This window comes from Sminthopsis crassicaudata, chromosome 2 (genome assembly GCF_048593235.1).
Source record: "Sminthopsis crassicaudata isolate SCR6 chromosome 2, ASM4859323v1, whole genome shotgun sequence".
NCBI classification, from domain to species: domain Eukaryota; kingdom Metazoa; phylum Chordata; class Mammalia; order Dasyuromorphia; family Dasyuridae; genus Sminthopsis; species Sminthopsis crassicaudata.
Genome location: NC_133618.1, coordinates 227,491,182 through 227,519,175, shown reverse-complemented (window position 1 = coordinate 227,519,175; position 27,994 = coordinate 227,491,182). Strand labels below are relative to the sequence as shown.

Here is a 27,994-nt window from a genome sequence, read left to right as displayed (position 1 = left end):
TTTGTTTTCTGATTCGCCAATTTAATAAACACAAAATCGCTAGAGAGTTTTTAATATTTCTGAGTATAACTAAACTTGTCTAACTAATGAAGTTGTAAACAAGGAAGTTGGGTGTATTGCAGTATTTGGTTGCAAATAATTTGCCATCTGGTGTTGGATCAGAAAAGGCTATTTCATCAGTACTCAGAAAGCCACCAAACATGAAGTAATTCCTAAAATAAAGAGAAGGGAAAAAAAATGTTAATGGAAACAACTTACATTATTTAAGAAACATTAAAAGAAATAATTTCATTTGGGTCACAAAATTAGTTGGAGTGCACATAAGAGACCATCTACCTTAGCCTTTCTCTTTATAAGAATCCCTTCCATAACATTCTCACAAATGGTTGGCAACTTTTAAACATTGAGTAAGGGTCAGAATCTGCCAAACCCTTCTGAAAAAAACCCATTTCCCTTCTGAAATGCTGTAATATGTTTTTTCTAGCTCTGAAGTTGGCTGAGAAGAAAAAGAACAAGACTAAAGCAGATTCTGCAATCTGAAGAAATAAGAGCTCAATGAATTGCATCTTCAAATCAAAATTCATTCTTGGAGTTTTAAAAATTGGCTTATTTGAAATATTCATATTACACCCCCACATCCCTCTTGCATTACTTCAATTCTTTATCAAAGGAATTGTTAGGACAATACCCACAAAGGAGACAGGAGGAAGGACAAAATGAGTGGCCTGAGACTCACAGAAAACACATGATGCCCTTGTAACAACACAACTGATTGTACTTCATGGGCCCTGCAAGTTTTGGGGGGTGGGGAGGAGAGGGCAGTTGGATTCATCTCCATCGATACTTACTAAGGATGACATTATAGCATTATATTAAGCCTTTCCATTTTGTACACATTAAATAGCAAAGCAAAAGTCTGTCTTCTGGGGCCCAGGATGTGTTTGATTCCTGGCACTCTGCCAGGCGGCCACGCTTATGGAGGCTCACAAAGAGCACAAAAGTCCACAGAGGTAAACACAAAGCAGCCAGGCTGCTGATTCTCTGATGCACTTGCTTAACCCAGGAGCAGAGGCAGACCCAACTCCATAGTGCATATACTCAGCCAAGCAGGGAGAGAGGAGTCAAGGGGAAGAGTCCCCCCTGAAGCCACCTGCATCTCTGGCCCCTCTCCTCCAACCTCTCTTCTCTCCTCTCTCCCTTCCTTACCGGAGAGTATCCACCAATCGACGAGCAATGCCCTTTCTTCTCATCAGGTTAAAGACCCAGATCCGACTGATCCCACAGAGGGCTGGCTCTGGGGTGCTGGAACATTGCCAGGCTCGCTGGTTGTAAAACGCATGTTGGTTTGCAGAGTCTGGACTATCTGGTTCATTTAGGACCCGGAAGGCCTGTGACATACAGAAGCTTTTTTATAGCTAATGGTGTAATGAGCAGAACATTTCTGTGACTAATAATGATTATGAGCAGTGATCCTCAAACTTTTTAAATAGGGGGCCAATTCACTGTCCCTCAGACTATTGGAGGGCTGGACTATAGTAAAAACAAAATCTCACACTGTCTCCAATCCTCAGCCCATTTGCCATAACCCTGTGGGCCGCATAAATGTCCTCATTGGACTGCAGTTTGAGAACCCCTGATCATGAGGATAACCAGCATTTATAAAGCACTTTGAGATGTGCTAAGAACTTTACAATTACCATCTCATTTGATTCTCACAACCACCCAGGAAAGTAGATACTGTTATCTCCATTTTACAGATAAGGAAAACTGAAGCAGAGAGGTTAAGTGACTTGTCCAGTGTCACCCCACTAATTAAATGTCTGAAATCAGATCTGAACTCAAGCCTTCCTGATTCCAAGCCTGCTGGTCTTCTGTCCATGGCTCCAACTAGGTGCTGTTTCATGAACTCATGTTGAGGATCAATGTATCACAAAAGCTGCTGTCTCCATTGGCTATATGAAAACGAGGAAAACTAGTCTCCATTCCTAATTTAAATGACCTTAATAAGCTGAAATCTGTACTAATGCTAATTAAAAAATACTGCAATATTGATATATTCCATATTACTGAAAGTTCTATGCAAATATTGATTTTATTGCATTTTCTAATTAAAAGAACTTCCTAAATAACTTTCTGTAAAATCAGAACCCCAGTTTTAATAAATCAGTAACATTCCACTGCTTTCTTTTACAGGATCACTAGTCACTACTGAGATATGAAAACAACCACACTGTGAATTTTCACTGTCAAAAAGGAGTCTATTCCTGCTCTGATCTTTGAGACTAAGTAGGCATATAACATAAGGAAAGAAAAGGAAGCAAGAGATTAAAATCACATATAATTGTGTCTCTCTATAGAAATGATTACCTATGTGTACATATATGTAGAATGTCTTAAGTATACATGCATATACTTATGTATTTACCATAAACATTTTAAAGAAAAGATACTTTAACACCCCCTTACCCCCCAAAAAGTGGATGAGCAGCCCTGAAAGAGGCTTGGCAAGTCTCACACCAGAAGAGTTAGTCCTCCTTAACCATAATGAGGGTCAAAGATTGAAAGGTCCCATATGTAGCAAAAATATTCATGGAAGTATTTCCATGGACTCAGAGGGACCGGCATTCAAATCCTGCCTCACATACTTATTGCTATATGACCATGGGAGAGTCATTTAACTCCCATTATCTTCCTCACTCCTCCAATCATATTGTAAAGTTTAAAAAGTAAACATACTTACCTGTTTGATTGGCTCAGCAATTAGACATCCAATTACTTTCTTTTCATCAGATATATAGAGGAAGGTTTTAATTTTGCTTGGGCAGTTTGGGATAACTTGCTTAAATCCTAGTTCATTATCTACAAGTTCACGGACATCTTCTGCCTATTAAGAGTTGTTAGATCAATGAGAATCATTACTATTATAATTGTTAACTATTAAAGCAGAATAAACATGTATGATTTTATATATATATATATATATATATATATATATATAAATCTTTTTTTCCTTGAAATAAATTAATGTGATTTTTCTTGTCTCTAGTACTGAATATGACAAAATATACAAGGGAAGGAAGACATTCTTTAGCCATTGAAAAAGCCCATTATCCATAAATCATCTCAAAATGAGATGAGTTCCTTTTAAATAACCAAGAGACTAAGAAGGCAAGTGCAGCTGAACTTCATATGGCTTCCTCAGTTCCCTCTTTCTATAGATTTGATGACACAGAACAAAGTTATAATTTTAGAAACATTTAGAAAATTTTAGAAAATAAAATTTAGAAAATAAAAAGTTATGTTGTCTTAATAAAAAGAGTAAAGGGTTTTAAAAAGTCAAATTTTATACCTTTCGAATGGCATACTTTGGGTCACCAGGAAGTACTAATATAATTTTGCCATCCCAAAACTCCGCCACAATACGTTCTTTCTTCCAACCCTGCCAAGAGAAAATGTCTAATTAATGAGAAGCAATTCTAATGATTAGGGATCCTATTTTCCATTTCATTAATAAGCTGTTAAAATAAAGCCATTCTGGAATTTGTAGTATTAGTATTATCAAGAGGGCAAATTAACGCTCTAACAAAAATAGAGATGTTTACTGAGGTACTTGGCTCAGGACTTGGCAAAAATCAGCAGCCCTAAGGTTCAACACTGCTGGCCAGAAAGTGGTGGGCCTACTACTCAGCATAGGCAGCTCTAGCTATACTTTATTTTAATCTGAGGTGTATTATAGGACCCCTCCCCATGTCATAAATAGGCCCTCAGCTCTGAGCTAATATGCCCCATGCTTATTCCTTCCTTAAGTTTTTCAGTTTTTATATTCCCAAAAGAAAGTTGGATGGAAAAAAGCTCATAATATTCCAGGGATTATTATCATATATTTTAAATAGCTTAAAGGGAGGCAGAGGCTGGGAAAAACTTGCATACTGATTTTTATTTCTAGGAGCCAGGTTCTAAGAACTGAGTTTTGTCTTGCATAAACTTCTATGTATGGGAGAGGCAGTTCTCCACGTATGCCTTTCATTTTATGCCCAATTTAACCCTTTGAAAGATACCATTACAGGTGGATTTATCAACCTCTCCATCCCATTTCCTGGCTGAGTTCAAAAAAAGAACACTCCTGGAAAATACTTTCATTCCTGTCTAAAGATGCTAAAGCAATTTTTATCCTTTAACTCTCATACTGAACCATTCCCTTATATGTTAAGCTAAGAGTTTAGAATTTGTAAGAATTATTTAATATAGGGGAAAAAAAAAAAAAAAAAAAAAAGAAGAGTAGCCCAGGAAGAGTAGGGAAGAAAGGAACACTGAATCCAGGAAAAATTACTATGATGGGGAGAAGTAGCTAGAGAAAGCAGAACTAGTATGAAACAAAACATTTAAAGGAGCAAGGGAAACTAAGAGGGTGGAAAGTGACAATGGGAAGATACAATGGGAAGTAACAATGCTCTGAATTAGTAGAAAATTACAAAGACTCTGAATTAATCTTTTCTTTTTCTTTTTTTAGGAGATAAAGTCAGTAGTGAGGCTCCCAATCTCTCCCACCTATTGTGTTGTTCTGGGGTGAATCCTTTTCATTACAAATCTACATTATTTTTAGGTTTAAGGGTCTTCCAAGCAGAGCTTTCGAAGAGACAACAAAGCAAATCAACAAGCAAGTACCCTTTAAGAATCAGAGGGAATGCAAAGAGGTCAATGATAAAAGCAATCTGATTTGATGTTCAGCAAAATGCTGAGAATGGCACTTTTTATGTTAGCAAAGAATTGGAAATTAAATAAATGCCAACTGGGAAGAATGACTAAATTTCATGAAAGTAAGGAAATATAACTTGTGCAGTAGGAAATAACCAAGAATTCAAAGAGATAGGAGAAGATAATGTGCAGGAAAAAAATAAAAACAACAAAAAATAAAAGTTGAATGCTGTGTAATTGTAAGGAATAAACTTGGTCTCAAAGACAGACCGGAAAAAACTAACTCTTTCCCTACCTTTGTCATGGAGATAGAAAACACTGAATATGCCATTAGCCTCAGGTGATGGGCTAACATTGCTGAACTGCTTTTTTTCCTCTCCTTTCCTTAAAACAAATTTGGAAATGAGGATGATATAAAAACAAAAGACATCAATGAAAAAATTAAAAAATAAAAACAAAAATTAAAGAGAAACTCAGCTTCATGGAATAAATTTTCAGGAAGCTAGTGGCATGCGTATGATATATTAAACTGGCACCAAAGGGCCCACATAGATATATATATATAATTTTACTGGTTATTTTGAATTATTCTACATATTGCTGCTATTAGTCATGAGTAAAACTGATGATTGTATTTCTAAAATACACTTCCTCAGGGGGCAGCTAGGTGGCGCAGTGGATAGAAGCACCAGCCTTGAATTCAGGAGGACCAGCGTTCAAGTCTGGTCTCAAACACTTAACACTTCCTAGTTGTATGACAATGGGCAAGTCACTTAACCCCAGCCTCAGGGGGGGGAAAAAATACACCTCCTCTGCTTCAATTATCTGGCACTATAAGTCTAGTCCATCTAACTAACCAGACTGCTATTCACCATTTAGTCAAAAGAAAAAGCCTTGGAAGTTTAAGCATTGCTAAGGAGAGCCAAGAATTGACTAAGCTGATTTTCAACATCTTGATTCCATGTGTCCCTTTTTAAATGCTTTTGCACACCGAAAAAACCTATCTGTAACACCACAGAGTACTTTGGGCCCCATTAAGGATGGGGGCAGTAACCACCTTCTGCCTTACCACATATTTAATTCCTTCCAGGAGTCTCTGGTGATAGTGGGCATGTTGCGCTTCATCCTCGGGGCTAGCTGCTGTATAGATCATGCCACAAGACTTGCATATAATGGCTCCAAAATACTTCTGACCTGCATCCTATCCAAGGAAAGAGTGAAACAGAGCAGCTTTTTACTTTTAGAGAATTCAAACCCCTCAGTCCCCCCCTCAGTGTCTGCCCAAACTGCCCTTAGCCACCACCACTTGCAATGCCAAACAAAAGCCAGGAAAAGGTCCGGATTAGGATTATGGGAAAGAACTTGCCTGAAGTTAATAAAATTAGGAATTACATAGAGAGATTTCAATTAGAACTTCAATAGCTCAAGGATATATGATTTAATCTTTGCAGTTCCTTGTTCTGCTGTAATACACTGCAACCACTCTATGTAGATGGTTCTTCACTCAACAGTGATAAAATACTTAATACATACATGAAATTATGATAGGTACTAGAGACATAAAAATCAAAATAGGAAACAGATCTTGTGCTCAAGATACTTATGTTCTATTCTAAGGCAGGGTGGAACTCAGCAAAAGGGTAGTTTGGGGTAAGAGGACCCGTGTTTGGATTCTGGTTCTACCCTTTATCAGTAGTATGACTTTGAACAAGTCATGCCCCCCCTTCTCAGTGTTTCATTTGTAAAAACAAATGGTTTGAACCAGAAGATCTCTAAAGTCCCTTCCAATCCTAAATCTATAATCCACAAATTCTATTCCTGAGCTGCCAAGATGAATGATCTTCTCCAAACTCAATTTGTAGAATTCAACTTGCAAAGGATCATTATATAGAATTTTGGGAGGTTCTGTTAGAGGTCCTATCAAATAGGAAAAACCTTAAATAATGGCTCCAGGAATGACTAATGTATATATTGCATTTATGATAATCTGATATATCCATGAATATATGTTCATATACATCAACCTTAATGTCACCTGAGGGCCAACCTGGATAAGATAATGGGAGTTACTATATTACCTCTTGCTTTACATAGAAGTCTGTTTCAAAAGGTTATAAAAGATACAAAAACTCATAGCTGATAGATTCATTGAAGAAAGTTAGAGGTGTTCAAGATAACCGATTTCAGTGTCACAATTGGACATAGCACACATTTTCCAACAAAATGGTCCTTAGGGTCACTGTCAGAGAGAGACTCCTGTGATCACAGTATGGCATTTCTCATTAAATCTGCCTGGTAAATCCAATTCTTTAGACCTACTGTCAGAATTCAGTCATCAACATTCCACTGAAACACTCATTACTATACTACGATTTCTTGTAAATTAACATAAATAGGTACATAAGACATTTGTTTTATCCACAAAGCTCACACACATAATCATTAGCTATATAACGAAACAGTGTGACATATATTATGACAAAACAGAGTGGATTACTTATTTTCTGGACTGAGAAGAACAGGCCCTATGGATTTCTGTTTGAATTTACTCACAATAACGAGCTGGTCTTTCAATCCTTTGTTTAATTCTTTGGTATTTTTGTTAGCTTTCTGTGCTGGGAACTCTTTCAAGGCATTTGAAGATTCATTAGTAGTTGTGTTGGATCCTAAAGATGATGATTCTTCCAGAAAAGCTGAAGAACTTAAAACAGAAACATATTCAGTTAACATAATGTTAACTAAAACATTGCTATTAAGTCATTTCCTTCCTAAGAAAATTAAAAATGAAGAGAAACTATTAATGTGTATACACTGGTGACTGATAGTTGAAAACAGATCACATTCTCTGGCTCTGTCAATGCAAAAAGCAGCCATTTTTCAACCCCTATAAATTCATGCTTCGAGGCACTGTGTATTAGCCCTTGGTGTGGTCAAAGAAAGTTGGTGACCTTTAATTTCTAAACTGCCAATGCATTCCTGTAAAAACAAAAATTCCATATAATGCTCACCTCTTGGACTTCTTTACTACTTAGTTCCCAATCCTCAACTTTCTTCTAAAGAGGATAGCTCTAGCTCCAATAGTTCTATCCTTTGCTTTTTAATTTTTTAATTTCTAACTTCAGGTGGTCTAGCTGTGCCAGACTTAAAACCATATTATAAAATAGCAGCCATAGCAAAACCATTTGGTACTGGCTAAGAAACAGTAGTGGATTGGTAGAATAAATAGGTTAGGTTCACAAGACATGATAGTCAATGATTACAGTAATCTAGTATCTGATAAACCCAAAGATCCTAGCTTCTAGGATAAGAACTCACTGTTGGGACAAAAATTGCTGAGAAAATTAGAAAAATAATATGGCAGAACCTAGGCATTTACCAACATCTAATACCCCATTGCAAGTTAAGGTCAAAATGGGTTTATGGTTTAGACATAAAGGGTTTTACTATAAGCAAATTAGGAGAACAAGGGATAGTCTACCTCTCAGATTTGTGGAGAAGGGAGGAATTTATGGCCAAACTAGAGATTATGATATATAAAATGGATAATTTTGGTTACAGTAAATTAAAGTTTTTGCACAAATAAAACCAGTATAGTCAAAATCAGAAGGGAAGCAGAAAGCTGGGGAAAAAAAATTTTTACAGACAATATTTTTGATAAAGGCCTTATTTCTAAAACATATAGAGAATTAACTTAAACTTATAATACAAGCCAATCCCCAACTAATAAATGGTCAAAGGATATGAAAAATTTTCAGATGAATGCCATACATGATATATATATATGTAAATTCTCTAAATCACTATTAATTAGAGAAATGTAAATTAAGAAAACTCTGAGGTTACCATTTCACACATCTCTGGTTGGCTAAAATTGACAGGAAAAAAAAAAAACAAATATTGGAGAAGATATGGGAAAATTGGGACAATAACACGGGAAAATTGGGACACTAACACATTGTTGGTGGAAGTTGTGAACCAACCATTCTGGAGAGCAATTTGGAACTATGTTCAAAGCAATACCAAACTGTGCATACCCTTTGATCCAGCTGGGTCTGTATCCCAAAGAGACCATAAAAGATGGAAAAAGATTCACATGGCAAGAAACTAGAAGTTGACTGGATGCCCATCAGTTAGGGAATGGCAGAATAAGTTATGGTATATGAATGTAATAAGAAATAATGAGCAGACATTTCAGAAAAGCCTAGAAAGACCAACATGAACTGATGCTGAAATAAGCAGAACCAGATTATTGTACACAGTAACAGCAGGATTATGTGATAATCAACTATGAGATAATTCAAGGCAGTACCATCCAATGAGAGAGAGAGAGAGAGAGAGAGAGAGAGAGAAGAGAGAGAGAGAAGAGAGAGAGAGAGGATGAGAGGGGAGAGAGAGAAAGAGAGAACGAGAGAACTATGGAGATTGAATGGGGATTCAAAGCATAGTATTTTTACCTTTTTTTTCTTCTGATGATTTTTTTTTGTGTGTGTGCAGCATGACAAATATGGAAATATGTTTAGAAGAATTGCACATGTTTAACCTATATCAGATTGCTTCCTTATCTTGGGAATGCAAGGCAGAGGAAAGGGAGAAACATTTGGAACACAAAGTTTTGCAAAGGTGAATGCTGAAAACTATCTTTGCCTGTATTTGGAAAAAATACACCTAAAAATTAAAAATAAAAAAAATTCCAATTCCTTCCCTTGATATGTACATGATTCCAAAAGCTATACTTGCTGGTTGAATCCTGAGTGGTTTCTCACTTCTATAAGACATTGTCTGTTGCCAGAACAAACCTAAAACTAAATTAATGCACTTGTGCTTTCTAGGCCAATGTAATTGGGACTTATATATGGACCTGGGACCTCACTGCCACATATGAGCAACCTGACATCAGAAAATAAAGTCCTATGGTTCAGAGAGCAAAATTTACTCTCTTTGCTTTAGGAAAACCATTCTCTTCATCTCCTCCTTCCTTCTAAATCCAAAATAGCTTTCCTTGCCAATCTAACTCTGACAAGGATGTCACTTTCAGTTTCTTAAACTAGAAAAACTAGTCAGGTTCTATTTCAAACCAACTCTTTTCCATTTCCAGTCTTCTTGCTCTAGCACAAACCTTGGCATGGCATACTTCTAATAAGCAGAATAACCAAGAACTTATCTTCCTGATCTAATCTAATCCCCAGACTAATTTTTCTTAATAATTTTTTGGGAAAAATATAATAGGAATAATAATGGCCTTCTTATTCAAGTCCAAATTCACTTCCTTGGATATCAAAGTTTTAATTACAATCTGCCTTATTTGTACAGTATTTCTTGCTCTTCTGTAAAACCCTAATCTATTCTTGCTGTAAGTTAACCTTGGGAGAGATATACACACAGAGAATTGGGTCTAATATCTTTAGACCACACTAAGCTAGCCTTTCAAGGATGTCAGATTTTCTGTACAAATGGTCTGGGGGTGTCATAGAACATCTGGACTTGAGGAATGAGCAGTCGCTAACCACAAAGCTGGGAGGGATAGGGGGGTTGTTGCTAGCCCCCATTATCAAACTTCTAAACAATCATGTTGTTCCCAGAGTCTCAGTTCGGTAACCAAATCATGTTCATCTTTGTTCTATATGCCTCAAACCTCCTGAAGGGAAAGCCGTCCACTTACCAAGGATCTTTGACATAAATATAGGTGATCCACTGACCCCTTTACAGATATCAAGCTATGTTATCTTGCATGGAGATCTGCCTCACTTTACCCTTAAATTTTACCCGATATCCCCAAGATCTCTGTAGAGCTGTGCCTTCACTATTTCCCAGGGTGGTATAATGGAAAGAATTCTGGGTTTGTAAGTCAGAAGACCTGATCCAAATCCTTCTGCCACTACTTGTGTAACTAAGCTCCTTCACCTCTCTGAACCCCGAGTTCCCCCATTTGTAAAACATCAGAGCTGAATTAGATGAGCTCTGACTTTCCTCCCTAGTCTAAGTATATGAGCATATAGATATTATTAGTCTTTCCCACTTCCACACTTTCACTAAAGCTATCTGTGTCTCATATCAGAAATGATTTTCTGCATTCATTTGCTTGAGTATCCTTTAAGACTGATCTATCTCTTCCATGAAACCTTCTGTTACCATTCTAATGGACACTTGTGCTTTTTTGAATGCTGTATACAATAATACCAATACTATATTGTCACTGTGATCTATTAATTTTGTAATACTAATTAAGCTTATTTTCCCACTGGATTTGAAGCTCCTTGAAGGAGAATGACCACTTTTGGTGAACCAGAAAGTGCAAGTGACTGGCAATCAGGAGTCTGGATTCTAGACTCTAGTCAGAGTCACTAGTTATATGCCTTGGAGCAAAAGTCATTACTTTATTTCATAAGACCTAAATATCCCAACTATAAGACAGAGTGATTGGACCAGATGATTTTTAACCTCCCCCTCCACATCCTTGCTATTGTTAATATAATTAGCATTTATTCAGGGTTTATAGCACTTTTACATATCCTCTCTCATTTTTGTCATAACAATCCTTGGAGGCAGGTGTGTTAGTATTTTCATTTTGCATAGGAAAAAATTGGTGCAGATAGAGATCCCATAGCCAGGAGGTGTGTGACCCCACACTCTACTCCTAGTGCTCTGTGGTGCCATCACTATTCTAATGGGAAGGAGAAGAGTTTCTGGAATATATTATTGGTCAGACAAAAAATAGCAGCTCTAAAATCAAAATCATCATCAGCCAATAGTCTTGTATTAGATGGTAAGAGCCAAGTGAGATAATCATAAATAGTCAAGGATAATTATCCATTATTAGCAAGTGAATAACCATTGCATACAACTTTCAACCTAAACTAGCTTTTATTACTGAGATGTCTCTTAGCCATCTTTCATTTGCCGTCAGATAGATTCATATGGAATATAAAACCGGATAAGGAACAATTACAGAAACTACAATTTGATGCAAATGTAAAGTAATGTATTCCAAAGTAAATTGGAATTAATTATATTAATGCAATATTAACCAATAGAAAGTCGCAGGGTTAGTGGATTTATTTCTAATAAAAGGACATCAAAATTAGAAATTAAGAATTTCATCTCATTTTCCCAACTGCTTCCTCTCCTTTCAAATCACTTAACTAAGAAATGATACTTCCCAAACCTTAAGACAGAGAAAAAGAAAATTCCTACATTATCCATAAATTGGCTAAACTGCCACTAAATAAACGAAGGTTGGTATATTATGGTATTTTAAAATTCTAACAAAAATTACTTAAGGATCATGACTACATAATTAAAATGATCATACCTTTTTTGATTGACTGAATTTCCATTAAAAATGGGATAGGTTACAGAAGATCCTGAAGGAGAAAAACATGAATAATTCACATTGTAAATTTAATTACTCTATAATACCAGAAATCAAATAATATTTTAAGAGGCCCACAGCTCAACTTCAACCCCTGAAAGACTAGTTGTCAAACTAGTTGTGTAGAAAATATAAACAATGAAATATAAGGACTTAGGTTAATTCCTAGAATATTTCAAGCAATATATCAAATGTAACAAAACCTGAGGAAATAGTGTGAAAAAGTGTGAAATACCAGTTGGTATATGAGAGGAAAAAAAAAATTTGGTTTTTCACATTATTTAAATCACTTAATTTTTCACGTAGTAATATTGCATGCTTCATTATAAAATTTTTTTTTAAAAAGGCAAAGTAAAAAGTTAAAAAGTTATGATTAAAGTTAAAAAGGCATGATTGTAAATTTCTTGATTATTGCTTCTTTTTATATTCCCAGAACAGTGTCTAGTATACAACAGGTGCTTCATAAATGTTTACTGATTAGTGTCTAGTGTTAACATGTTGAAAAGAAGCTATTTTAAAGCACTTTTGAATATTTTTTCTCTATTTTAAAGAAACTTTTGCCTTAAAAATGACTTTTTCAAAGTTCCTGTGAATCTGTTTCAGCTTTTTAATCTCCTCTAAAAGGACTACGCTAAAGGACACCAGCCAAATGTGACATCTAGGGACAAACATAAGCTATTGTTTTTTCTTGAATGAAATCTGTAACCATTCAAGAATTTGGTATAACCATCCAAAAAGGAAAAACTAGGTAGATGGTGAAGAGTGAATGCTGTCAGGACTGTGACGTTTATTCAGTTCATCATTATACATCCATCTGTACCTGTGCAAAACTTGGGGAAATATTAGGTTAGGGACTACTCTATAGGAGAGGAAGGATGTTTGGAAGCTAAAAGACAATTTGTTGACTTTTTAATATTTCAAAAGGTTAAAAACAACAACAACAACAAAAAACCCAACATGTTCCAGGAGTTCATGGATCAAAAAGCTCTACAGAGAAGATCAGCACAGAGGGGATTGGAATGAAACTATAAAGAGACACACAAAAATAACTATTCCAAAGAGAATGAAAAGGTGGTTATTTAGAATGAACTATGGGATGGAACAGTTGTTAAAAAGATAGATAGAAAATGGAAACAAGGACAGATGGCATGGTTTATAAGAAAATTGAGAAGGGTTACTAAAGTTTAGAAAGTACACAATGGTAAAAATAACATGGGATATTATTTACTAGAGGCAAACAAAGAAGACTATGTAAAAAGGAAAGTACATTAATTGCTCAGGGTAAATGAAAGAGGAAAAAGGGCTCAGCTTTTATTTTGCTTTTGTTTTTTCTCCAAGAAGAATGATGTTGGAATTAGAAAGGAAAGCACAAAAATGTTTAATAGGGCATATTTAATATTCAAGAAAAGAAGTTGGCCAAGACAGTTGTCTGAAAGTAGGAAGATCATCTAGCTATCACATACCTAATCCAGCAAAAAATTCAGCAAAATAATTCACATCAGATCAAATAATGATCAGGAAAATCCAATGAAAAACCATAGTAAGCGACTTCTTTCACCCCAGAACGGCACAGAAAGTCAGCCAGAAATCCAAAAGCAATACTGGGAAAGGGATTGTCAGGAAAGTGAATGCCCATCTCCAGAAAACAAGCTAGCAGCAATGTTATAGCCTGTAAAGGCACTATGTATCTAGAGCAAACAAGAATACAGGACCTTGGAGAAAGCCTTGGAACCCTGGGGAGCAGCAAAGACCAGGGCAGTATCTGGGGAGACCTGGGCACCCTGGGTTATTAGTTACCTCCTTTATTATCTTATCCCCTAGTAGGGGAAGTCTGTTCAGAAACCCAGGTGATGCAGGGAAAGGCCACAGAATGCAAAAGGGAGTTATAGCGAGTGCCTAGCACAAAGCTTCAGAGAAAAATAAATCAAAAGACATTGATCAATAATTAAATTGTTATACATCTAGAGAAATCATAAAAGAGTAATTCTTTAATAACTATAAGCAAAGGCTCAAAGGAAAGGAGTTTCCATTAAGGGTTACATGAATATCTAGATAAAATGAAGGGAAAAAAAGAAATAAAAGTTCTGGAGCAAAGCATTAGAAAATATATAATTTAGAAAACTTAACCCAATGGCAGAAACTAGGCATGGACTCACAATTACCACATACAAAGATAAGATCAAAATGGGTCCAAGATTTCGGCATAAAGAATGAAATCATAAATAAATTAAGAGGAACATAGGATAGTTTACCTCTCAGACTTGTGGAGGAGGAAGGAATTTGTGTCCAAAGGACACAAACTAGGACCAAACTAGAGACCATTATTGATCACAAAATAGAAAATTTTGATTACACCAAATTAAAAAGTTTCTGCACAAACAAAACTAATGCAAAAACAAGATTAGAAGGGAAGTAACAAATTGGGAAAACATTTTTACAGGTAAAGGTTCTGATAAAGGCCTCATCTCCAAAATATACAGAGAATCGACTTTAATTTATAAGAAATCAAACCAGCCTCCAATTGATAAATGGTCAAAGGATATGAACAATTTTCAGATGATGAAATTAAAACTATTTCCACTCATATGAAAGTGTTCCAAATCACTATTGATCAGAGAAATGCAAATTAAGACAACTCTGAGATATCATTACACACCTGTCAGATTGGCTAAGATGACAGGAACAAATAACGATGAATATTGGAAGGGCTGTGGGAAAACTGGGACACTGATGCATTGTTGGTAGAGTTGTGAAAGAATCCAACCATTCTGGAGAGCAATCTGGAATTATGCCAAAAAAGTTATCAAACTGTGCATATCCTTTGACCCAGCAGTGCTACTACTGGGCTTATATCCCAAGGAAATACTAAAGAAGGGAAAGGGACCTGTATGTGCCAAAATGTTTGTGGCAGCCCTTTTTGTAGTGGCTAGAAACTGGAAAATGAATGGATGTCCATCAATTGGAGAATGGTTGGATAAATTATGGTATATGAATGTTATGGAATATTATTGTTCTGTAAGAAATGACCAACAGGAGGAATACAGAGAGGCTTGGAGAGACTTACATCAACTGATGCTGAGTGAAACGAGCAGAACTAGGAGATCATTATACACTTCAACAATGATACTGTATGAGGATGTATTCTGATGGAAGTGGTTATCTTCAACATAGAGAAGAGATAATCCAATTCCAATTGATCAATGATGGACAGAATCAGCTACATCCAGAAAAGGAACATTTTTTGTTTGGTTGGTTTTTTTTCTTCCCAGATTATTTTTACCTTCCGAATACAATTCTTCCTTTGCAGCAACAACAAAATTCGGTTCTGCACATATATATATATATTGTACCTAGGATATACTATAAGATATTTAATATGTATGGGAATGCCTGCCATCTAGGGGAAGGGATGGAGGGAAGGAGGGGAAAAATTCGGAACAGAAGGGATAATGTAAAAAAAAAAAAAAAAAAAAAAAAAATTACCTATGCATATGTACTGTCAAAAAAAAAAAGTTATAATTATAAAAATTAATAAAAAAAGAAAAACCTAGAAAACTTTACCCAAACAACAAATTCCCTAAAAATTAGATAAAAAAGAAATCAAAGATTCCATGCAAGCAAGAAACATTAGAAAACTGAAAAATTTAAAAACACCCAACAACAAAAAATACAACAGAAACAAATCCACACGTGCAAATCTGAAATTAAACAAAAATGTACCTGACTAGACACTCCTTGAAAATCATGAAATTAAAAAAAAAAAAAAAAAAAAAGCCTAAAAATTTATTTTAAGAAATAATAAAATTAGAGATTTTAGGAAGATGAGATAAATTGGTAAATTTAAAGCTCTCCAGATTTCCCCCATATATAGAACAAATTTGCAAGCATAGACTGGTAAAAAAAATTAAGATGACTTGGGACAGAACAGGGGTCCTTCCAGATACAAGAGAGATCTGAAGACAGACTTGGAGGAGGGGTGTGTGTATGTATTAGTCTGTGTGAAGCTCCTCAGAAACACTAAGGGGGAGTGCCCTGGGGCAGCTGGGTATGGCTGCAGCCTCAGCTGGAGCCCCAGACTTTCACCTCCCAGACTGCAGGTGGAATTAGTGTATAAGTCTGGGAAGACTGAGGACACCTCTGCTGATTAGAAACTGTCAGGCCTGGCTGTGCTGCAGATGGTGAGGGCCTAAGCAGGGGGGGAGGGGGCAGGGACGTTGCTGGCTTCGAGTCCTTACAGGAGAAAGGAGTTCTAGGTTTGGGGTTCCTGGTCAGAAGGGAGAGCTCAAGTGAAGCTAGAGGCACCATTTCCCCACCCAACCATAGAAGTGATTATACTTAATACCTCATTAAAAAACAAAACAAAACAAAAAAACCCAAAACAAACAAACAAAACTGAAAGCAAAGATTAAAGAACCCCATCATAGAAACTTACTATGGGAATAACATCTTCAGAGGAGGACAATGAAGTTTAAAAAAAAAAAAGCTTCCATCTCAAAAAGTAACTGAAATAGCTCAGGGAGAATTTAAAGAAGTCAAAAAAAGATAAAAATATCAAATGAGAGATAGAGGAAAAGCTAATAAAAATAAAAACTGTCTAAGAAAAATAAAGATTTTTTTTTAAGCTAACCAACTAGAAAAGGAGATAGTCTCAAAGATGAAAATAATTTTTTGAAAATAAGAATTGGGAGGGGGGCAGTTAGATGGTGCAGCGGATAGAGCACCAACCCTAAAGTCAGGAGGATATAAGTTAAAATCGGGTCTCAGTCCTGTCCTACCTGTGTGACTTTGGGCAAGTCACTTAACTCATTCCCCCCCACCCCCCAAAAAAAAGAATTGGGGAAGGGGAAGTCAGTGACGCTATGAGACCAAGAATTAAAAGATTCTAAAGAATGGGAAAAAAGAATATGAAACATAAGAAAAATGACAGATCTGGAGAATAAAGAGAAAAAAAAAAAAGAATGATTGAAAGCTGTGATTAAAAAAAGAACCATGACACAGTAATGCAAGAAATAATCTAAGAAAATTGTCCTGAAAATTAGAAAGGAAAATTGAACATGAAGGAAAATAGAAATAACAAAAATTCACTGATCATCACAACAGGATTCTTTTTGGAAAACACATAGGAATATTATTGCTAAATTTTTAAACCCCCAGATCAAAAAGAAATAAGAAAAAACAATTTTAAAATGTTGGAGCTACAATTAGAATTATATAGCAGCCACAAGAAAAGACCAAAGGTCTTGGAATCATAATTTCTGACAATCAAAAGAACTAGGCCTGCAGCCAAAAATATCACATCCAGCAAAATTTAATAATATTGAATGAGAAATAAAGCTGTCTAAAACTATTAGAATCAGAAGATACACACAGACAGAATCCTCCAATTACCTCTTGGGGAAGAAAGGGAAAAAGTTCCAAGAATGTCATACAAAATCCAAATCTTCTAAGTCAAAAGAAAAAAAAAAAAATCAAATATTCAGAAAAAAAAAAAAAAGCATTAAGTTTAAGTACTGAGAAACTAGAGTCAGGACCACACAAAAATGGTAGCTTTCATAAAAATCCTAAGAGATCTTAGAATACAGTGTTCTAAAAGGCAAAAATAAAAAGGCTCTTTTGCAAAGAAAAGAAAAAAAGACCTTTAATGGAGCAGAAGACTTTCAATCATTTCCGATTAAAAAAAAAAAAATCAGATTGAGTAGAAACTCAAATTGCATGGAAATGCATTGGTGCAGCTGGAAGGTATTATGTGATGATGTGGTGTTAACATTCTAATAAGGGAAGAAGAAACAAGCCTACCATCTAAATTTTCATGTTTTTAAGTACTTGGGTAAGGATTGGTAAGGGGAAGAGAGGTTGGTTTGAAGAGGGAAAGAGAAAGGAGAAGGGAGGAAAAAGAGGGTGAAGGGCAGGATAGTATGCCTCAATTAGAGGAACGTTGAACACCAAGAGTCTAGTGTAGAAATACCATTAGTCTCATCAGAGAAACAAATAGTGGGAGGGTCCATAAGGGAGGTGGGAAGGGATTATCAAAAGGGAGGGAACAGCCCCAGAAGTAGGAAATCAAGGAATTAAAAAAAAAAAAAACAAAAGGAAATCAAAGAACTAGATTTTAAGGTAGTGCTTGTTAATTAGGAAGTGTGTGAAAAAAACTGTAGCATATGAACTTCATAAGAAATGATAAAAAGAGATGATTTGAGAGAAATTTGGATAGTATGAACTGACAGCCAAATGAGCAAAACCAGAAAAACAATTTATACAACATTATAAAGAAAAAAAAGCTTCTGGTCAGCAAAATGATCAACCAAAGGATCTACAATGAAGTAATGTTACCCACCTCTCCATGCCTTTAAACCACGGCCACTGTGACAATTCATGTTGCTTAACTATAGTTACTTGTCATGAAATTTTTTCTTTCAGTTTTAGGCAGTACAGGCAGAGTAACAAAGAATGATGCCAAAAAGAAAGCCATTGACCATATAAAAACATACAATGTAGACTAAATTTTTTTGGTGAGGCAGCTGCCCAAGATCACATAGCTAGCAAGTGCTAAATGTCAAACTCAATTTGAACTTAAGGTCTTCTTGCCTCCAGGGGTGGTGCTCTCAAATTATATTATATCCAAACAAGTTGGCACTGATTAAGAAACAAAGTTTATAGCTTTTGATTGCATAAAAATATTTTGCACTAATTAACGAAGCTCAAACTAGAAGAGTAAAAATCTTTGTTGAACATGACTTCTATGGAAATGTGAATAATTTTACATGTGCCTTCTCAATTTAGGTGTGGGGAACAAAACAAAAATGAAACAAAAAACTGTTTTACATGTAACTGAAAAATAAATTTATATATAAACAACCAAAAAAAAAAAAAAAAAAAAAAAAACAAATGTGAAATGGGTTCTCTCTTTAAGTGGGTTGTTTTTCCTTACTAGTCAAAGATTAGATTACTTTGTTGGATGTTCTTTTTTTGGCTAAGGCTATCAGATGGTCATTGAGATCCCCTAATTGTTATATATATATATATATGTATATGTGAAGTTGATTCTCTTGGGTGTAAAGTACATATCACTATTAAATTTATAAATTAAAAAAAAAAAAATCTTTCCTGAACATGTTTTTCTGAATAAAGATCATCTCTAAGATAAAAAAATTATTCAAATTTATTTAAAAAAACAAAAAACAAACAAAAAACTATTTCCCAATTGACATTGGTGAAGAGGTATGAAGAGAATGCTTTCTGAAGAAATCCAAGCTATATTGGATTAAATATTAAAAAATATTATTAAAAAGTTTTAAATCACTAATAATTAAAGATATGAAAATTTAAACAACTCAAGTTCTGCATACCCCATTATCAATGATGATCAAAAAAAGGAAAATTGACAGATGCTAGAGGAGCTGTCAAAATAGATATAAAATAAACTAGCTATTCTGGAAAGCAATTAGGAACTTTGTCCTGTAAGTAATAGTAAAAACAATGAATGTTTTTGACCCAGTGACCACCACTAGGTCTGTACTCCAAAGATGTCAAAGACAGGAAAAGGACTTGTATATACAAAATTTATAGCATTTTTCATGGTAGCAAAGAATTAGAAACTGGGATGGGGATGAGGGGATGGAACAAATGATTGTGGAAGAATAATAATATGTAAGAAATGGTGAAGAAGGGGCAGCTAGGTGGGGCAGTGGATAGAGCACCAGAGTTCGAATCTATTCTCACACATTTAACATTCTCTAGCTGTGTGACCCTGGGGGTGAGTCATTTTGCCCTGTTTGCCTCAGTTTCCTCATCTATAAAATGAACTGGAGCAGAAGATGGCAAATCACTCCAGTGCCTTTGTCAAGAAAACCCTAAATGGGATCACGAAGAGTTGGATTTAATTAAAGTGTTATTTACTAATAGCATATAGAATACTTTTACATTAATAAATACACCTATACTTTCTCTGCTTTACCTTGTTTTAGCTATCAGGCCCATATTTGTTTTTGTGGAAACGAGAATGTTTTTCCCCATTTTTGAAAAGTTTTATGCAGATAGATCATTTATTCTTTAAATTTCCGATAAAATTCACTACCTGGTCTTGTCCTGGTGATCTTTCCTCCTGGAGAAGACTCAGGAGACATAAAATAAGCCAATTTTTCTAGCATTTGAAGGAATATCATGTGGAAAAGGAATTAAGATTTATTTATTCCAAACTAGAACCAAAAGTCAAAAGAGGAACATTTAAGCCTGGTATCAGGAGAAACTTCCTAATAGGCAGAGCTTTCCAAAAGTGGAATAAAAAGGGTTATCTTGTAAGGTGTTAGAGGTTTCTCCTCCTGGAAGAACTTCAGGAAGAGGATGGGGAATCTTGTTGGTTGTGGAAAACTGGGGAATCTTGGTGGTTGTGGTAGACTAAGGAATCTTTTCTAGTTGGGTTGAAAGAGCAGCAGAAAAATGTGTGATTTGCTAAAAAATTTAAATCACAGTGGCAGTAAAAATTACCACATAGAAACATTATGTTTCCCTTTATCAATTGCTATTTACATCGTTATGGTGTATAATGGAAATTTAATGTCTTTCTGTGCTGATTTAGTACTTTTTATTTTAGGAAAAGACTCTCTGTAGCAGTCTAGAGAATATTAATGAAGAATCATCTTCCCATTCTCAACTATAGTTGTTTCCATTTCATTATTTTCTTTTTTTTCATAGATGGATTAAACTGAGTCCTAAATACTAATATTTACAAGTATTTACCCCTGTCAGAGAGTAAATAACCAATGAGAGCCTAGTACAGAGGAAAAAATTACATCTGGAATTCCCCCCCCCCCCCAATTCAGGTCAATATAGGGAGACATATCTATGAGCACAGTATATAAAATCTAGTCAGGAAGCTGTCAGGCAGAGCTTTGTATACTGAGGGGCTCAACTAAAGCTTTTCAATTATAAATAGGGGTTAAAAAAAAAAGTGGTCAAGGATTGGGGCTGGGACAAGTCTGATTATGCAGCGAGTAGGAATAGTAGGCCAAATGGAAGTTTGAGAGAAGGAACAGAACTGTGACTTTGGGAAGGGATCTGTCATTCAGGGGTGGCCCTTCCTGTGCCTGCTGAGCTTGGTCTGAGGTTGTGTACCAAGTAAAGAACAGGAACTGAGAGTAGCAGCAACTGTGAACCTGTTATGAGGGGGGAAGGGAGACAAGGAACTCAGCCAAGGAGGACCCTGAAATTCGGTTGCTATGAAACTTGCAGAGCTCCCAACTAACATGGAATGAAACCTTTAGTTGTGTATCAGGGCTCTAACCAGAAGCAAGCTTATATTTTGGGAGACCCAGGGCACCAGACCAGCACTAGGAGATTGCAAAAGCTAAGGCCAAAAGGTCAGTGAGCTATGCCTCTATCAGATTGCTTTCAAAGGTTGAAGGTCCTGGAGCCAATCTTGAGATCCTTGAAGAATAACACAGCTCTTAATACCTAGAGAAAGCAGCAGTAAATCTTCAGAAAATATAAATCTGAACCAAATGAAACTTCAACATTTGTGCAAAGGAACCTAGCCCTAACCCAAAATTCAAATTTGGAAAATGATTGAAAAGAATGAGTTAAGGGGGCAGCTAGTGGCACAGTGGATAGAGCACCAGCCCTGAATTCAGGAGGACCTGAATTCAAAAATGATCTCAGACACTTAACACTTCCTAGCTGTGTGACCCTGGGCAAGTCACTTAACCCCCAGCCTCAGGGGGGTGGGGGGGGAATGAGTTTAAAAAGAAAGAAAGAAAAATGAATCTATTATGATTGACAATGCCATCCAAGACAAAAACCTTCAAAACCCTGAATTTTCTCCAATTCTACGAGCAAAACTTCAAAAAGCAAAACAAAAAAAATGCAACAAAACTCAAAGCTTGAATTCAAGTTAAATTAAAATACCTAGAAAAAGGTTTTGGGTTTAAAAAAAAAAAAAAACACAAGTAGTAAGTAAAAAATGTGCCCAAGCAATAAATTCTTTGAAATTAGAATGTACCAATGTAGTAACAAAAGTTAATAAATTCATGATAAATAATGAGAACTTCCCAGAACATCATAAAATTCAGATCTTTCAGATCAAAGAAAAAAAAAAATACTACAAGCATCCAGAAAGAGTTCAGTAGCCACAGTTCAGATTACACATCATTTAGCAATTACATTTAGAAAAAGAACTCGGAACACAATATTACCAAAGACAAGAGAGAGAAGGTTTATAAGCAAGAATAACTAACCCAACAAAACTGAATATAATATACAAGAGGGAAAAATGAAGCTTTAATGAATTAAGAATATGTTCAGGTATTACTGATAAAATGGCCAAAACCCAAAACAGAGTCAAGAGAAATACAAAAGGTAAATATAATTGAGCAATCGGAAAGGACAAAATTAAGGGTCAAGAATTTACATTCCAATAGGTGAGTTATTAGGAATTCAGTTGTATCCAACTCTATATGACCCTTTAAACCTTTGTCCAGATTAATTAGTGCTTTGCCATTTCCTTGTCCAGTGTCCTCATTTTACAGATGAGGAACTGAGGCAAATAGGGTTGTGACTTGCCCAGGGTTCACTGTATTTCTAAGTTTCTGAGGTCTCATTTAAATTCAGTTATTCCTGACTTATAGGCCTGCTGCTCTATCCATTCCATCTGCACCATCTATCAGCTTCTGCAAGAGGGAGATTATACAAATATTCCTCAGAAGCCTAATGCCATCAGAGATAAAAGAGGAGCATAGGAGTGGTTATATTATGTTTCAATGATCTTTAAAGAAAGGAAGAAAAGAGAAAAGAATACAGTAGGCAGAGAGGATGGAGAAATGACAAAGGCCATTTGAATCTTATAATTTGGACTGGACAAAGGAGGGTAGAAATATACTCTCCCAAAGAGAACTAGGTGTAGAAAAAATATACTCCTAATACAGTTGCCACTATTCAATTTCTAAGTCAGCATGCTTTCCTACAATATTACAATTAACAAATCTTGTTTTTAATTTACCTTTTTTACTGTTCTGACTGTGAGGCCCCTTTAAAGAAAGGGACTTATCCTCAACAAGCTTCTCTTCTTTAGAAGTTACTCTACCATTTGGACCCTAAACAGCAAGAGAATAAAAAAAAAAAAAAAATTACCAATGATGTTTAGTTTCTAATTAATAAGATCACACTGTACTGTATGTTTCACAGATTCTATATTAAAAGGCATGTTTTAAAATTAAAAAAAAAAAAAAAGTCCTCCCCATCTGCTTCTTTTTCATATTTCATAATTTCTCCTAGATGCATTTAAGAATTAAAAATAAAAAAACAAAAATATTAAAGGAATATTAATTTGCTATTTGCTATCTAGTCAGAAGCAAATTATTATTCCATTAACTTTCAAAATTTAGTCAACTCTATGGGGCACATGTTTCAACCTTCAGAATTATCCCAGAAATTTAACATCTGGTATTTCTTTTGCTAACCACTTAGCAGTTGATGATACCTGCTTGTCATCAATTCTTGTGTGCTGAGGAAATGTAAACTATTTTAAATTTAAACCAAGAGGTCAATTTATATAATTTCAAAACAACACATTCCTCATGTAACATCATATTCTGTTACTGCCATAGGACTGATTTGGAATGACTATGACAGAGCAGATTAGAGATTCCCCCCCCCACTATATACAGGGTATATATATATATATATACACCCTCAAATAGAAATCAGGAAACTGCTCCTCAACCCTTTATTATTATTTTTTCCTTGTTTCAATTCTTAAGCTAAATTTGCCACTGTACATCTTTTTTTCTAGTGACTTTTTTCTGGAACTTCTGACTCACCTCAAAAGTCTCTTTTTCATTAGTGCTGGGATTCTTAATCACTGCTGGTTTAAGTTTATTGGCCCTGAGCTCACACATTGCTTGAGCATCCAAAATCATTTTTTTGAACAAAGAGTGAGATTTTTTCCCAGCCACAAAAAATGCTGCCCCGCTCTGGAGAGTCACTTGGGGTTTAACTTTTAGACTCAGCACTCGAGGAGTGGGGGTCAAACTCTTGTCAGGTTCATGACTATTATCCTCCTGTCCCATGGCAGATTTTAAAATAATTCTCTTTTCCTGGGGTTTTGCAGCATTTCTTAACACAGTTTTAATGCCTTTATAATTTCCATATTTAGAAGTTGAATTCTTTTTTACTTTAGGTTTTGTCTTCTTCAACACCTTTTGATGTTTTTTTTCTGTTAAGTTAGGAACTGGCTTGTTATATCCACAATCATTTTTCTGACCATGAGATCTGCTCTCTTTGACAAGCTTCCTCTCCAGTGGATTCAGGTACCATTTATCTTTGTTATAAAAGGATCTAGTTGACATGGCAGATTTGAAGGGAGAACCTTGCTGTGGAGACTTCATTGGGGTCACTTCTCCTCCTTTTTGAATAGCATAGGCCATTTCTAGTGGATACTTATTGAACTGACTTGAAACTTGGTGTCCTTGGAAGAGATAACATACATTTTCTTTATCCAAATCTTTAATTTGTGCTATTTCTTTTTTAGGGGTTCCACTTGGGGATGGAGGTATGCTTTCAGTAAAGTCCAATATTGTCTTCTTCATTGGATTTTCAAATAGACTATAAAAACAAAACATCCATTATTACATATTACTACTTTCAGATCTCCTAACATCACATAATACTGAAACAATTATTATTAGATCCTACTAAAAATGGGATTCCATACTTTTGTGCTAATTACTTGTGGCTCTAAGTTTTTTCCCTCCCTGAAAAGCCTGTTGTAACATGATGCCGTTACAAAGAAGAATCTTATAAGCGAGCTATTTTTAAGTTCCTTAGAAGAGACCATTATATAGCATAGTGACACTACTTTATTGACCTGATTAAATGGAATTCATAACAATTACTCATTTTATTACGTAAATATAGTCAGGCTGCTTTAACTTTACTTTTCTCCATCTGCAATGCTAGTCCTGTGGTTTAAAACTCAAATCTCCATATTGCTTTAGAAAACCACAAAACAAAATATCTATTTTTATTTACTGTTCATTACCCAATTATTTTTATCTGGTTTCTGGCATGCTGGAAATTCAAGCTGGATACCTCTGCTCTAGCCAACACTCTTCTACTCAAGTTGCCAGGAAAAACCCACTCAAAAATAACAAAGAATTTAGAATATTCTTTTCAATTGCTAATTTATGGTGGAATCTAGGAATCAGTCCTGTTTTTTACTCAAGAGGCAGCACCAGATTTTTTGCATAGAAAAGTATAAAATAAAGTTATTGCTGAGTTGTATAGTATCTATCAATTTGTGAAGAGCAAGGAAAAGGATTTTTATTTGGTTTTCAGCTCCGAATTTTTCCCCTCCTCCCCTTGACTCCCTTGGAGAAGAAAAGAGAAATTCAATAGAAATATGCAAGACAAATTCCCTTTATAATCAGTATGTCCTAAAAAAAAAGTTTTTAAAAAAGGCAGCAGGAAGGTTTTCACATTTAGACATCCTTTTGTGAGAAAAGCTTCCCAGCGAGAGCCGTGCAGAAAAGGTAACAGGTAGTCGGTTCCCTGTGGCACCAGAAGTCAGGCGCGCTGCAGAGGAGCTTCTCCTTCAGACGGATTAGGTTGGCCTCCAAGACTTCTTCCAGGGGGTCCTAGGAACTCACCTGCCATATTTAGAACTCTGATTCCTCTTCCTTGGAGTAGTAACATTTGCCATTTTACAAGAATCCCTAGAACATACAAGATTTTCAAGGATAACCAAATGCGTACACTAGCCACCAGAACCCTCACGTAAATGCCATCCTAACCACACTTAGTCCGCATTAGAAAGCCGCAGCAGCGACTCACAAAGGCGCTCTAGCCTGGAAGTAAAGAGAACGATAGTAATTCCTCCCCTGCAGTTAAAGGTCACAAAGTGCCTTCCTCACCGAACCCTGTCTGAGGAGCAGCACAAGAAGCTAGGGCTCGTCACATAGCCGAGAGACTCCGGCTCACGACCCCCACCCGTGACTGACTCCACATGTGGGGCTGCCCCGTGCAGCCGCCTGCATTTCACACCACTTCATTTGGAAACTTCCGCGCAGAAGCGCACTTGGCCGTCAGAGCAGCTTTCAGATTTGAGGCTTTTTTCCCCCTTCAATGCTTAATATATAGTAGGTACCAAGTGAGTTTGCTGAATGGATAATATTCCTTGTTTTTGCAGAAGCATAACTAAAAGAAGGCGGGGGCTCCGGAGAAGCAGCGGGCAGAGGGCCACCGGAGCAAAAGCAGAATTCGGAGGGGGGACTGGAAGGACGCACTAGTCCCACCGCAACCGTATCAGGGACACCCCCCCCATCCCCTGCCTCAGAGTAATACAGTTTTTTAAAAAAACCCAAGTCACCTTCTGGTCAGGACCTGTGTTATTTTCCCCTACAAGAAAACTTCTCAGCCAGAGCCGCTGGGGGCTGCCCGGGTCCAAGGTAACAGAGCCGGCAGGCAGGTGCCAGACCTTCCCCGCCTTCGGGCGGCTCCCCATTCACCGTCCCCTGCTCTTCTAACAGCGAGTGTTCGGTATTTACCGACAACTTTAAGATCGCCAAAACGCTTTACAGACCGGAGAGAGGCATCGCAAATATTGTTCACCCCAATTTACAGATGGGAAAACTGAAGGCTAAGTGACACGACTCGCCAGGGTCGCGAGCCCAAGTATGCGAGGCGGGAATTCCAACCCGGTCTTCCGACGCTCCACGACACATTCCCCTTCGCCCCACGCCGCGGAGGCACTAAGAGCAGCCTCCCGGAGGAGCGCGGAGAGGACTGCCCGGGTCATCTCGGGCAAGCGCTCAGCTGTCCCCCTCTCCAGCTATGCCTCTTTCCCCTTAGCCCTCTGCCCCCGAGCTCCCCCTGTGCCCCCCCCCTCACGCTGCACCCGAAGGGTCACTGGCGGGCTCCTTACCTCTCCGCGGCGAGCACGGACAGCACTAGCTGTATTCTAACAGCACAGGAGCCGCCCGACCGTTTCAAACGTGTATTCAAATTAGCGCGCCGAGACGCGGCCACGCCTCCTCCGCTCCCATTCGCTCGTTCTGACTGCGGTGAGCGACAAGCTCTCCAATAAAGTCTCTCTCTCTCCGGGCCCGGGCCACGAGCTCTCTCAACTGGGAAAACCTACTAGCCTGGCGTCTGTCAAGTCCATAGAGGACCACAGGTCCCAGGGTGCTCGGTTGTTGCGGACGCTCACCACCACGTGACTGCAGGCCTGCGCGGGCTAGGCATTGTGGGCCGAACAGCCCGCCCTCCCCCAGAGCCCCGGGCTTTATGCCCGCCGGCGTCGTGGGAGCCGCGATTCTTCTGTGATCTCACAAGCTTGGGCTTGATGTCACTTCCCGGTTCAAAAATCCAGGGGGTCTTTTATTTCTCTTAGGGTCAAATACAAGCTCTTCCATTTCTCGTCCTTCCCAGCTGGCTGTTTCAATTTCCGGGCCCCGTTGCTCCCGTTCCCGTGACTTTTCATCGCCCATCTCTGTGCCTGTACGGGAAGCTGTCCCACTGCCCGCGAGGCCTTTAGCTTCTCCGCATCTGAATTACACACTCCTCTCGGAGCTGAACTCCGGGGCAGCAGAAGCCTCTCCAGCTCTCCCCCGCTGCTCAGTGCTTCCGTGCCCTCCAATGGAGTATTTAAGATGTACGTGTAAGAGCTAAGGGTTTGGCATTATTCAAGTGCCATGACTATCTCTCATCTCCCTGGAGAAACGATCTCGGAGCCTCCGTTCTCTCACTTACTTTGGAGGGTGTTGCCCTTTAAATCCCTTCTGATTCCAAACCTATGTTCTATGATATATTGTTCCCCCAACAAAAAATAAGTTCCTTGGAAGTTGGAGTTTTTTTTGTTTGTTCTTCAGGTAATCGAGTTTGTGACTTGCCTAGGGTAACATAGTAAGTGTCCTGGGCCAATTTTGAACTCAAGACCTCTAG

At 37.1% G+C, this 27,994-nt stretch overlaps 1 protein-coding gene across 2 annotated transcripts; it reads right to left on the bottom strand.

Moving 5' to 3' along the window:
* ESCO2 (establishment of sister chromatid cohesion N-acetyltransferase 2) lies at positions 1–27,506 on the bottom strand. 2 transcript variants are annotated; one of them, XM_074288398.1, is made up of 11 exons: positions 26,976–27,317; positions 25,702–25,767; positions 23,875–24,658; positions 23,055–23,148; positions 12,005–12,056; positions 7,249–7,396; positions 5,765–5,896; positions 3,350–3,439; positions 2,741–2,884; positions 1,207–1,388; positions 1–212 (listed from the first exon to the last, which is right to left on the bottom strand). In XM_074288398.1, the coding sequence occupies exons 2-11, from the start codon at positions 25,752–25,754 to the stop codon at positions 80–82; spliced, it is 1,812 nt and encodes a 603-aa protein (XP_074144499.1). In that variant the 5' UTR covers positions 25,755–25,767; positions 26,976–27,317; the 3' UTR covers positions 1–79. The 2 variants fall into 2 exon arrangements, with proteins under 2 accessions (XP_074144499.1, XP_074144501.1); XM_074288400.1 differs by lacking the exon at positions 25,702–25,767 and having other exon boundaries at positions 26,976–27,506.
* Positions 27,507–27,994: the final 488 nt, after the last annotated feature.